Here is a 14,331-nt window from a genome sequence, read left to right on the forward strand (position 1 = left end):
AGTTAGAGAAAAGATGAGTATACTAGTAGAAAAGTGGAAAAGTGGTGAGAAGGACACGAACAGATAACTAGAGCTTCATAATGTGATGCTATAGCTTATCTTTAATTATTTATAAAGCAATTTCCTTCTCTTCTCTATGCCCGACACCTGATAGTTTTTTTATTTTGTTCTTCAGGACAATTTCTCTACGGAGGACTTTTCCAATTGTCTCTACCAGGACTTTCGAATTTCTCTTAGTCCTATCCATAAATGTTCATTTTATAAAAATAATCCCAAAGTGAGTTATGGGTTCCTCTCCCCACCACGTAAGTTTCTTCTTCCCCCGACCTCCCATCTCCTTATCCTCTTCTTCTTTTTTGGTTTTCTCTCTTGTTTGTAAATCTATCATACTTTTTGACAAGATACATAACCTTGTTTATTTATTGGTGAAAATTGTGAATTAGAAATATAACTATCAGGGAGAAATTTTAATCATCTAAAAACTGAATTTTATAGAAGTTGTTACTTTTGTTTGGAGGGTAGTTGATACAGTGTAGATACTGCAGGTAGAACACTTTTTACCTTTCTTTTCTGTGTTTCTTTTGAATGGAATTTGAGAAAACTGTGTGAAATTGGAAGGATATGTCAGGGTTCTTAGGAAGGAGGTATAACTTTGTTGTTTAAAAAGATAATGTGATTTGTCAGAGAATTAGGTAGAGGCTAAAGTATGCTGGCTTTCTCACTGTTACAGAGCCTCTAGGGAATGACCTTTTTGAAGCTTAAGTGTTCTATTTTTCGAAGTGGCAAATTTGTGAATGAGAAGACATTTTGGGGCCAGCCTTAAAAGGCAAAAATCAGAAGATTCCAGGTGCTCAAATGCCCCCAGCATCCAGTTCAGTCCCCGGAGTAAGAATCTGAAGTCAGAACTTGGCTATCGCATTATAAAAATAGACCAGGTCCAAGGCTCAATTCATACAAAGAAGCCTTGTGCGGCATTTTGAGGCCGACATCCCGTGATTTTTTTCTGGGTAGTAGGTGTTGTTCTGAAGCCAGATACTCTCTTTTTTCTTTTCACTATGAAAAAGTTTAAGGAAAGAAGATTGCCAACATTATTCACTCTAGTTGAAATAAGGCATATAAGGTAAAGTTTAAATATGTTTAATTTGGGGTTCTTCTTATTAAAGTGTTTGTTTCTTTGATGAATTCAGCTTGAAATGAAAAGATTTAAATATTTTATTTTTTTAAGAACTTTGACCAAACACATTACATTTTCCCTGGACTCAGTACCTGGGAAAGTTTTACAGGTTTAAGATGATACTCAGCTAATTTTTTAAAAATTCTTCCCCCTACACCATGAGAAACTATAAAGTTTTCCTTTTTGTGTTCTTTGTAGAACTAAGTAAAGATTCAAGTCAAATATATTCTGAAGCTTTGCTTTCTACTAATATAGTACCAATGTACCAGAGTTTTCAAGGTAAAAAATTTTAACTCTATATTTTATGATTTTAATGAATTTCTGTACACATAGGTATAATTTACATTTAATAGACTTAATGGTCTAAATTAAATGAATAAATACCAAATATACTCTTAAAGGTTTGTTTAACTTTGAGAATACTAGTATACAAAAATTCTATAAATATTAGAATTATTATATATTCCAATATGTATTCTGCTTTGTATTTAAATGTTTATAAATATTTTTGGTGAAAAAGTATATGATTTTCTTCCCAAAGTTATCTAGCTAATACAGTCTACTGGCACTTATAATAACTTTCAGTCTATCCCTATTTAACTATTTGGAAGTTCTTGATAATTGTTTTTGTTTTTAAAATGAATAGATTTTACATCATCATTAACTATTGTAGAATTTGACTTTTAGAAGAATAAATATACATTTATACGTAAATTGATGTTTAGAATATCAAAGTATGAGCATATAAGGTGATTTTTACTCTACATTTAGAATAGTTGTGAATGTTTTAAAGGGAATATTCAGATATTAATAGTAAATCTGAATAACATATCTTGTTTGTGTTTGTGACATTGTTATGCTTCATGATGATATGTGAACATATGTTCAACATGATACATTTGTTCAGGGATGCCAGAAATAGAGTTGGATTCAACATTTGCTTATTAGTCCTTCCAAAGGCCAAAGCTGAACAATGGATTTTTGGCCTCACGCAAAGATGAAAGCCAAACTTGACTTTATCTCTAATTGTTACTAATGCTGATTTTGAATTATAGTGTTAATTTATTTCACATGACAGCATGGTACCTTGTTCTTTTGAAACTATGCTGTCTTCCTTCTTGTTTCAGTTATATGGCGCTATTTTCATGACACCCTACTGCAAAGGTATGCGGAAGAAAGAAATGGTGTCAATGTCGTCAGCGGTCCCGTGTTTGACTCTGATTATGATGGATGTTATGATTCTCCAGAGACTCTGAGGCAGTAAGAACATATTTCATTACTCTTAAAAATCACTGTTGAACTAGGAATGGGAGTGTGTACCTATAATCCCAGCTCAGGAAATCTGAGGTGGGAGGATTGCTTGAACCCAGGAGTTGGAGGCTAGCCTGGGCAATATGGCAAGAGCCCTATCTCAAAAGAAAAAAAAAAAAGATAACTATCAAATGGGATCACCATCCAGTTGAGTCAGCAGAACTTTTTTTATCTGGTACTATTCATATTTATGGACATGACATTTCTGACTATACTGGAAGCTTCTTGAGATATCTGATTAATTTTGATGTTTTGCTAAATGTTCAGTAAAATATTTTTTAGGTAAAAGAAGTAATGTTTCACCCCCATTCAGTTTAGTTGAGTAATACTTGAGCTCAGTTTCAACGCTGGAACTCAGTGTTTAAGATCTCTGTGTGGCTAATTGTTAAGATGCAGTCTTCATATACTGTCAGTGAGATGAAGGACTATATGGTGTGGCTACAGATACCCTGAGTCTAGGAATGAACAGGGTTTAAAAACTGTAGTGCTTCAAGTCTGGTAGACTTTGGTTGGAGGGGAATGATAGAGCGATCATCTTGAGGAGACTATCAGTGGTGCTGTTTTTATAAAATGAGAGAGGGAAGGAGGGAGAACATTTTAGAAACTGGTTGATCTTTGTGAAAACAATATTTACAAGATTTTTTTGAAGCAATTTTGCTATTAAGGCTACAAGAAAAAGACCTAAGACTCTACTGAGATTCAGCCCTTCTCTTGAGAACTTCCCTACTCTCCCGAACTGACTTAGGTATATGTGGCTTACACGTATATCTCTGAGAGCACATCAGTTTGTAAAGTGCAATTTTTTTTATTATATCCCTTGAGGCATAAAGGTGCCTCACAGGATATAGCACTAGACTGGGTGAAGGAGAACTTCATATGCATCCTACTTACAGCTTCAACTGGTACTTTCTGTTTAAATCTATTTTACATGTTATGACTCCACATAAGATCATAGTTGAAAACAGTGATTCCACTACCTTAAATTTTGAAAGATGCTGAAAAAACAAACACAGCTTTAAAACCAAAGAAAATAGGAGAATTACAGTGAGGGAAAGATGCTTGGGAAGTCTTTGATAATATGCTACAATTAAAAAAATTAAGTCCTTACGATAGGAGAGAATATGCAGTTAAAACAAAGAAGAATTCACATGTCCTCTCCGAAGGAACAGTAATAAAACATTCCTAACCAGTTCACTCTCTGCCCATTATTTATTCATAATGGCATAGAATTTAAAAGACTAACAATAATGGTTTAGATTCTTGGTTATAGGTGTTCAAAAATGGTATTTTCTTTTCAATTCCAGTGTCTTTAGGTAAAACTAAAAAAAAAAAATTCAAAATCCAGTACATTTCTACATAAAATTATTTGGACTGTGTTTATCTGTCTTCTCATTATTACTCTCAATCTGGCAGACTATGTTGAAGCATTATGATTACTAACTTCTTACAATAAATTTAATTGTCTGAATTTGATTTTTAGACGTCTTGTATTAAAAACTTACTCTGCTCAAATATTCATTAAAAGGAAAATAGTTACTTCTTTTTAAAAGCAAATATTGACATATTTTTCAGAAACATCAGAGTCATCCGTAATCAAGAAATTCTGATTCCAACTCACTTCTTCATTGTGCTAACAAGTTGTAAAAGTAAATCCGAGATTCCCTTGCACTGTGAAAACTTAGATACCTTAGCTTTCATTTTGCCTCACAGGACTGATAACAGTGAGAACTGCGTGGTAAGTAGCCTTTGTACATTCCTTTTATATATTGAAAATACAAATGTATGTATATTTGTGTATGTGTCTTACATCTGACATTACTGTGGGAGAAAACACAACTTTTGAATACACATGGACTTTGGAATTACAAGATAGTTTTAAATCTATCCTTTAAGATGACATCTTTGGAGAAGACTACCCTTGTCTATTAAAGACACTAAAAATCAGATCAGAATCAAACTTTGTACAGTCCAGCCACTGAATTCTAGGCTTATGTGAAGGGTGAATTTTCTCTTGTTTCAAAACTGGATTTATAATTCCCAAAGTATCAGCACTGTTATAAATTAGTCTTAAAGTTATAGTTAGAAAGCATTTCAAATAAATTTTCTGTATCATTTTATTATAAAAATCTTTTCTTATCTATTGTCATTCTAGTGATTGGAAACAATTGCTTTATATTAACTTATTTGTTCAGAATTTTAAAAATCTAGATTATAGGTTTGAACATCAAAACTATATAAAACTAGCAATTTTTAAGTTTTTCCTTATTGTGAGCCAAAATGCTTTTCTTTCAGAGTCCTTCCCATACTTCCTATTTTTTTTTTCAAGTGAAGTTACACAAAGTAAGTCTAGACCTGAGTTGGCAAAAGATTTAGCTTTCATACCAGTCCCAATGGACAGGTGGATACCTGGAGTTCTGTGGTCAAAAGGATCTTGAGACCCAGTCTGAGCTCAGTAGGAAAGAGTGCTGCATTTATTCTTTCTTTCGTCATTTCTTTGAGCCAGCCATTCATTCCTTTGATAAACATTTGTTGTCAGATCCTCTAGGTACTGAGGACACAGCTGTGAACAAAACAGTAATCTCTGGTATGGGCTCAGGAGTGGAATACAATGACCCACTTGCCATCCCTGATGTAATAGTGTTTCTATGTAGTGGTCATTAAAATTCATGAAGCTATACCTTTCCTTTATTGTTTCTGTGATAACCTTTCAGAATTATTTGTACCTCATAGAACACATTGCTCATTAAGTTAATTTTCCTTATTCTTCGGAATCAAATACAGAATAGCAGGAGTTTGACTGGTTAGATGCCTGATGAATATCTAACTCTGCTAAAAGGTCAATATTGGGGCACTTTTGGACACATACCAACTACTCCCTTCTTCATTACGTTCTATTGTTTGAGAGAAATTGTCATTAGGTGTATTAGTTAGAGTTGGGTTCTGCAGCAAATAACAGAAACCCCATTGTAGTGACTTAAGCAAGTCAGGGGTTCCTCCTGGAACAGAACGTCCAGCTGTGTGGAGTCTTACGATGGTGCTTTGGGTCAGTGGCACCGTTAGGGACCCCGACTTTTCCTGTCTTTCTGCTCTGCTGCTCTTCACATGTGGCTTTGGCCTACATGGGCTAAAGATGACGTCTGTTTCTTTACATATCATGTCTTAATTCTGTCCTCTCCCCGAAAATAAAAAAGGCAGCCATAGGCTTGTGCTTGTGTCTCATTGACTAAAATGATGGTAAGTGTTATGAGTTAGGCACTGAGTTCCTTTTCCAACTCCACCATTCCAAAAGCTGTTTTGCTGCTATCTTAAATGAAAACATTTTATCAAATTCTACAATGGCAACATGGCTAGAAGATACTAAATATTGGACTTGAACTAGAGAGAGGATTATTTTAAGGTATACCATGCATATTTATTGATGCCTTCTGTTTCACCTCTGAAGTAGTGAAGGGTTAGTTGGATATTGGCCTGAGAGAACAGATTTTTTGCATGTACTTTTTATCTGCTCCTGTGAATGTTGGAAGAGATGGCAATTACCCACTGGTCAAGTAGTCCACTGAGTCAGGGCTGTTCCCCTTTGAGCCAAAGAATTGTCTCTAAGGATTGCTGCAAAGAGGGAGACTGAGTATTGAATAGTGTGTGGTTGGAGGCTAAAAGGAAAATGGAGGTTGTTGGTCTGTTTTTTATGTGAAGTCTATATTTATGAGTTTCAACTAATAATGTCCCAAGGGCATATTAACTTTTATTGAAGGACGTCTTTAAAGTACAATCATAGCCCACCAACTAGTAGATACTTTCTTCATCTCATCTTCTCCAATGGCCATTTTCAGAAGAACTTACACTGACGTGGGTGTGTGATTTTTCACCTACTACCATCTCTGGTAGTCAACTACCACCTCTGCTTCCATTTGCCAAATATCTACCTTTCATTCTTTTCTTATATCATCTAGGACTTACCCTGTCACCAGAAATGAAATTCCCCCAAACCATTCTTCATGCAACTATGTAGATAACATATTCTCACAAGAACTAGTGTTTGTGTAGTGCATTTGCACACATCATTACATTTGATCCTCAAAATAACCTCATAAAGAGGATACACATTAGGAAAGCAAGACTCATATGTTAAATGACTTGCCTTAGTTTACCTGATAGACTGGTTATAGAACAAGGACTCAAATCCAGCTTTCTTTATGTTAATTCCCATATTCTTTCTACCATGCCATTTGGTTTCTGTTTTCTAATATTTATTTTAACCCTGCACTGTTGAAGTTTCTTGCACCTGTGCAATGCATGACCAGATATAATTTCTTTTTCCCAAATTTGTTTAATTTCACAATTAAACAGACATGCACCGTATATATTAGAGGGTGAACTCCTCAAGAGTGGGGATTACATCTAACAAGTCATGCGGCCTCTGCCACTTCAGAGCCAAAATGTCATAAATGATTGAACTGGGGAGATGGAGAGCTTATAGATGTGAACTGACTATTCTCTGGTGACGTTTCTTTTTTATTTCCCATCCTCATAGCACGGGAAGCACGAATCCTCATGGGTTGAAGAGTTGCTTATGTTACACAGAGCACGGATCACAGATGTTGAGCATATCACTGGACTCAGCTTCTATCAACAAAGAAAAGAGCCAGTTTCAGACATTTTAAAGTTGAAAACACATTTACCAACATTTAGCCAAGAAGACTAATATTTTTTATTCCAAAAACACCATAAATCTTTTTGAGAGAACCTTATATTTTATACAGTCCTCTAGCCACGCTATTGTATTGTTCGAGAAACTGTCTACCAGCGTAGAATGGAATCCTCTGTGATACAGACATCTCAGGGAAACTTGTGGACAAGGCACAGCAGTAGGAGGGTGTTCCTGTTGAGTCTTGCACATATCTGAATGTGTAAGAATTATACATATTCAAGTTTTGAGGAATAAAGACAGACCATACCCAAAACTGCTTTTCTACTTCTCTTAACGGAGAAGTGGCTGTGAACAAATTGTCTGGACACCAGATTTTTTAATCTTATTGTTGGTAATAAACCTGGATGGCATTGGCAAACACTGACTAGACTAATTAATAGAATTGGAATTGTCCATGTTACATTTCTTTCTTTACAAGATTTAAAAGTGGTTCTGTATTCCTTTTAACTTGGAGTTTCATTTCCTATAGTTTTAATCAAAAAAAAATTAATGGAAGCCAAAATATTTATGAGACCCTATTTCTACCTTTTCTGTATACCCCCTCAAAAGCCAAATTATTAATCTTGTGAGTTTTTTAAAATTGTGATTGGATTTCTTCAGACTTAATGGTTCAAACAAGTTAAACTTTAAGGGAAGATCTGTGAGTTGAGTATACCTACCTAGGAGAAAATCTTACTCTCCAATTGTACAAAAAAAGAAAAATAGTCCCATCCTGCTCATTGGTAATTAACATAGGCTGAAAATGGCTTTAAATATGATCTTTTAGACTGTTAAAATTATGTCTTATCTTGGTGAAACCTCAGAGAACTTGTCAGCGCATAGGAGGCATTTTTCATTGGCATGATAGGAATGTTTCCCTCTGTGCCCAAGAATGACCCCACCAGCAGCAGAGCTGTTTTGCATTAAGGGGTTTATTTTGAAGTTTCATAGATTTGAAGAGAATATGCTACCAATCTCTTCATATCTTCTTGGTAAACATGATAAATGACCCAATGAACTTGATTTCCCCACTGTGTTGACCATACCCTTTTGTCCTTACCTGTGAACCTTCAAAGGCTACATTAACTTTTAGGCTGTCTGGGTCCTATTGAGGTATAATATTAGTACACCAAAGATTTTTATATGTTCTTCATATGATCACTCTTTAACAACCTAAGGGCCAGCCATAAAGACCTTCAAATAATATAATTTGCAACTGAAAATTATTTAATAGCTTAAAAGGTTTCATTAGTTTTTGGTTTAGTCCCATGGTTTCCGGAGGCTCTGTATAAATATTTTTTCAGTCTTTTTTCTCTCTGTTGTTCATATTGGATAATTTCTATTGTTCTGTCTTCAAGTTAACTGATTTTTTCCTCTGTTAAATCTGTTCTGTTGTTGAGTCCATTCATTGAGTTTTATATTTTAGTTATTGTCTTTTTTATTTCTAAAATTTCCATTCAGTTCTTCTTTATATCTTCTACTAGCTGTGAATTTTTATCTCTTTTCTGAGAGTTTTTGTTTTTTCATTTCTTTCAAGTGTATTTGTAATTGGTTGTTGAAGCATTTTTATGATGGCTGCTGTAAAATCAGATAATTCCAACGTCTGTCATCTCAGTGTTTGCATCTATTGATGGTATTTTTCTCATTCAAAAAGATTTTCCTGCTTCTTAGTATGATGAACGATTTTTAATTGAAAGCTGGATATTTTAGGTATTATGTTATGAGATTGTGGATCTTATTTAAACATCTGCTTTAGCTGACTTTCTCTGACAACACCCTAGCAGGGGAATTGGGGGCACTGCCTCGTTATTTCCAGGTGTGGCTAGGAGTCCAGGTTCCCTGCTCGGTCTCCATTGACATTTGGGGTGTGAGGGGCCCCTTGTTACTGCTGGGCAGAGTGGGAATTCACCTCCTTATTAGGCCTCCATTGCTGTCTCCATGGCTAGGATGTGGGGTCCCTTTTCCTACTCCCTATGGTCTCCACTGATGCTATGGGACAGGGTTCACCCAAAAGGCATTATCACCAGCTGAGGATGAAATTTCCAGTTCCCTACTCAGCCTTCTCTGTCACTACCCTGGCAGGGGAGCTGGGGTACTTCTTTAGGGCCTGGTAAGGGTGGAAGTCTGGGCTCCCCACTGAGCCTTTGCTGCGGTAGGTAGGGCCATGTTTTATCCCATAGTGTTTTCTTGGGATAGAGCAGTGTTTATTCTTGCGAGTCTACCCATTTTCTGGACCTTTGGCTAGAGAGAATAGGCCTGTCTTGGGGCTTTTTTGTTTTATCCGCACTCATTGGCATTTCTAAGTTGCTGACTTCTTCAGTGCCAAGTCTGAGATATATGAGCTAAAAAGAAAACTCAGGGAACTCATCACAGTGGTATTCCTCAGTTTCCAAGGTTCCTAGCCTATCTACCTTCTCCACCATTCAAAGTCTTCTTATGTTTGTTCTATATATGATATCCAGGATTTTGATTTGTATGTAGCAGAAAGATATCCATCTTTGTTGAAGTGTCTCACAGATTTTTATATATTCTTCAAAACGTGCAGACACATGATTGACTCTACATAAAGCATCTTAGCAGAGCTTAATTAAATGGGCAGATAGATGGCTGTTCCCCTGTCCCTTTGCTAGACACTGAGAATATAAATAAGAAGTTACAATCCTGACAGTCTCAGAGAGGAGGCAATAGAAGTATAAATGACGCCTAAAGAATGGTCGATGTTATAATGAAGCCATGGGCAGGGTGCCAGGGAGCACAAAGGAGACACTGGGTGCTTCTTGGCAATATCAGCAGTGCGCTCTTTAGCAGAATAAAGAAGGGGCATTCTGACATTCCTTGGATGGATACATTTTTGGCATTTTCCCATTTACAGCGACTTCTGATTATTTTCTACGAGTATCACCGTGACCAACTTATGATGTACAACTGCTTTATTTTTCTTGCTATATTATAATAATCTGTTCTGAAAGGAAATGTCATACTGTAAATGTTATGCTGACTTTTGAAAGAGCATCCACATCTCCTACTTAGCTGTTTTTTCTGTTGCTCTCATACAATATTCCTTTTTTATTTTCTTGAAAGAGACTCCTCCTTTCAGTATTTCAATGGTTTAAAATATGTGACTGAACTCCACTCCCCTAATTTGAATCGTAAATTCACATGACCATATATGGCAATGTCTTTATCCTACTTTTTCCAATAAAGGCTATTCTTTGCTTTTCATTTACCTTGAATTTTCCTACCATACCTTAAGTCAGTACTTCTTAAGTGAGGTAAGTAAATTCCATAGGAAATTTAGTAGCTAGTTAGCTCATTCATGACAGAACAAAAAGCCTGGCAGAATTTTAAAATATTTCCAAGAATCAGAGAAAAGAGCACAAACCTTAGGGGGAAGAAGGCAAATATTCATTCTCCAGCAGAATAAGTAGTTTTGTAGAGTTCAGTGACTGTTACCAGTTGGCCAGGTTCTGTTTAAAAAGAGATGTGTATAAAGCAGACACAACCCTCTCTTCTACCCCTGACTTTTTTCTGTTATGAGCCACAATAACTGTCCTGCCCTGCGCTGTGATTCATGCTTATCTATCATAAGAATGGGCATTTGAACTTTGAAACTTCATGCTGAAGTTTATCACAGGAATTTGGTGAGTGAGTGCTTTCATAAGCATTAAGGAAAATTTTATTATGGCTACAGCCCAAGGACATTTCCCCTGGTTTTTAGCCAGTCTAAATATTGTAAGAGAGAGAAACTTCTGCAGAGTATCGGTAACTCTCAGCTAAATGTGGATTTACAAATGAAACTAACATATATACAGAATCTTGGTTGCTTTCCTATATGGCTTATTGGGGGTGGCGCAGAGGAGTGAGAGGGGGTGCTTCTCTAAGGGTATGATAGTGGGTTCAAGGGAGTCCAAGGGTTGTTGACAATTAACCATGCTGTATTGCTGGAAGGAGAAAAAAGATCCAAAGTTCGCTTCAGGTTCACAGAGTAAACATTTCTGATCCATAACCCAAATCCTTGTTTTTGATGTTTTTATTACATTTAATCCTACTTCCTGGTAAAAGCAAGTAACAGGTACATATATTCTTCTAGTGTTTAGAATGATCTGAAACCAGAACTTGTAACTTCCACAGAGATTCTTTCAATGTCAAATTTTTGTATTTATCCTTTCTATTGTAGTGATTGAAGAAAAAACATGTTTACTGGAAATCATATCCAAATCAGAACCCACCGATGCATACAATATGTCTTAGCATGGTAGAAATGGAAGCATTGCTGGAATAGGTATGTAGGGAGCCAGAGTTCACCTCTAACGGCCCCCGCCATTAGCTCTGAGTGGGCTCTTTGTGTGGATGTAGAAACCAAATTGACATCAGGCAGATTAACAAGTGAAGTGAAAAGTATACAAATTTTGTTAGTTTTACATGTATTTGGGGATATTCACAAGCACGAGAGAGTGAAGTCCCAAAACATGGCCAAAGCAAGATGATTTTATACTTTTTAGACAACTATAAATTTGAGAAGAAATGAGAGGACAAAGATGATCTGGCTAGGGGCGGTAAATTTCTACAGGAGTCACCAGGAAATATATGGGGAGGTGTGAAACTCGTGGAAGATGAGGGTTACTTTGCTAAGTATATTCAGGTCCATTGCAGTCCCCAGTTCTCAGGCTTTGGTGATGGGCCTCTTTTCTCACCCTGATACGGGGGGAGGGTGGGGGTACCCTTTCCAGAGGGATCTTTATGGCATGCTGCATGCAGTAAAGGACAGGTCAGCTAGCCCTTTCTAAAACTAAAATTTCTTCAATGTTTTCAACTTGCAGTAATATACCAGTTCGGTATATTTTGAGGTAGCACATCCTTTGCTCTTTCGGTATTATACCCATGGGATGCTAAAAGCAACATAAAAGAAACCCTTTTCATACTATCTCAATGCTGTTCTTTTATATTATTTATTTATTTTGAGATGGAGTCCAACTCTGTTGCCCCAGGTAGAGACCAGTGGCGTCATCATAGTTCACTGTAACCTCAAACTCCTGGGCTCAAGCAATCCTCCTGCCTCAGCCTCCCAAGTAGCTCGGACTACAGGCATGCACCACCATGCCAGCTAATTTTTCTATTTTTTGTAAAAATGGGGTTTTGTTCTTGCTCAGGCTGGTCTTGAACTACTGAGCTCAAAAGCGATCCTCCCACTTCGGCCTCCCAGAATGCTTGGATTACAGGTGTGAGCCTCTGCACCCAGCCTAATGCTGTTGTTTTAAATTTAATTTTACTCTTGTCCACAACTTATTGATTCAAGGGACAAATGTAGTATTTTAATAAAAACTAATGCTTTCATTTATAATGTATTTTTAATTTCATATATTTCATTATATGTTGGAAATTTGGAATGTACTTCAGCTTTCACATAGTAGAGATACAAAGCAATTTAATAAATATACAGGAAATAAAATTTTTACATCCCTTGATAATTGTGCCCTACAATGTCCAGGTATTTTTCACTCTCAAAAAACTTTTATGGACATACTTAGATGGTATTGTGCTGGGTGTGACATAAAGGAAATAAAACAGGGATCTCAGAACTGAAAGTTTGTAAGTTACTGAAAACTTGAAAGAATTTTAAGTGAGACTGAAATTTTCTCAGTCCGATTATTGGATCTCATTGTTCAAATTTTCAGTCCTTAAAATCTCAGAGGACGCCTACAATTTTAAGTTCTCTATTATAAAGTATTCTATACCTTGAAACAATTTTACTGTTTTGAAAAATTACTCACTTGTATTAAGGTCCACGCAGAAACAAGGTGGTGAATCTGTGGGGCTTTTTGGCTTTTTTTTTAATTTTTTTTTTTGGGGGGGCACTTGTTTTGAAGATATCACTGCAGTCTTTATAGCACACTTTAAGACACTGGCAATGGAATAGATTTGACCAGATCAGGGTTGACAATAGATTTCAAAGCCGTGTGGACTCTGTGTCAGGGTGTTAAGCATTAGGGGTAAAATGGGGAACAGGACAGGTGGGATGTGTGCCCCCTTGGTGCTCACTTATCAACATTTTACCTTTATTTCAAGGTCTAGCCCAAGGCCAAGTCCTTATGAGCCCAGTGCTGTTCTCTACCACTGAGGCATCTGTCATGCGAGGAGGCCCCTCTGCGTTGGAGATAACAGACTGCACATCCCCTCAGGCTAGTTCTTGTTCCGCAGTTGCAATACTAGTCCGGATGTGTAACGCAATTTACTGTTCCATAACCTGTACACAATGTTCTTAGATGGCATTGTGACCTACTAAGAAATTGCACCCAGACCCCAGGCTCTAAATCCAAATACACGGCTTGCTAAAGGCGGTCTTTGCAATCATAAAATGAAATAAAATAAATTTAGGGTAGTGTGGTTATAGATATAAGGGAATTGTTAGCTTCCACTTGGGGCATCCAGGGACCTGGCAGGATCCTATCCTAAAGAGAATACGAACCTCATAAGGAAATAAGAAAGTCCAAAGAAGCTGCACTGTCTAAACATCTCCCAGCCTGTGATCCTCTGTACGAAGCGAAAAATAGCTCTGAGCAGTCTGAGCTATGTGGGGCATGCAAAATTTATCCGGCCAGAGAAACAGTGTATGGGATATCCCCCTCTCCAAATGTCCAGGGGCAATTGTTTAAAGGCATTTTGTTCCTGATTTGCTGCCTCATCCATGATCTTCATGTTCCTGGAATTTGTGATAACAAAGACAATGTATAACCAATCAATAACTGCTGTTATTTTAATGTAACCTCTTGGTAAACAACTTAGGAACTGCCTCTTCTTTTTTCCTTTAAAAACCCCACTTGTAACTGCTGCTCATGGGAGCATACATTGAGGGCAACTTGAGTCTATGTTCCCAGGTCACAGTCCTCAAACTTGGCCCAAATAAACTCTTACTTATGTTAATTTTGCCTCAGTTTCTTCTTTTAGATAAATGTCTATTGTATTTGCCTAGAGTGTATTCCTTGAGCTTATTCCTGAAAACCATAACCATGATGAGATTTATGTGTCCAGAGTGTGCTAGTTTACAAGCTCTGCAGATCAGTACTGTGGGATTTTTTTCAGTGGCTATAACTCGCATTTAGAATTTAGCATATATTTCCTATATTGATAGATTCCCTGTCATGAATTGATTGTCATATCT

The 14,331-nt window shown here is 36.6% G+C and overlaps 1 protein-coding gene across 2 annotated transcripts in view; it reads left to right on the top strand.

The window, feature by feature from the left end:
* Nucleotides 1-7,551, top strand: part of ENPP1 (ectonucleotide pyrophosphatase/phosphodiesterase 1) — a 57,580-nt gene extending 50,029 nt beyond the window's left edge. For both annotated transcript variants that reach the window (XM_045544374.1, XM_045544375.1), the window contains exons 21-25: nt 176-305; nt 1,373-1,453; nt 2,302-2,434; nt 4,058-4,220; nt 7,017-7,551. In XM_045544374.1, the coding sequence (XP_045400330.1) occupies nt 176-305; nt 1,373-1,453; nt 2,302-2,434; nt 4,058-4,220; nt 7,017-7,187 (678 nt within the window). In that variant the 3' untranslated portion in view covers nt 7,188-7,551. The remainder of the gene's footprint in view (nt 1-175; nt 306-1,372; nt 1,454-2,301; nt 2,435-4,057; nt 4,221-7,016) is intronic.
* Nucleotides 7,552-14,331: the final 6,780 nt, after the last annotated feature.

This window comes from Lemur catta, chromosome 2 (genome assembly GCF_020740605.2).
Source record: "Lemur catta isolate mLemCat1 chromosome 2, mLemCat1.pri, whole genome shotgun sequence".
NCBI classification, from domain to species: Eukaryota; Metazoa; Chordata; class Mammalia; order Primates; family Lemuridae; genus Lemur; species Lemur catta.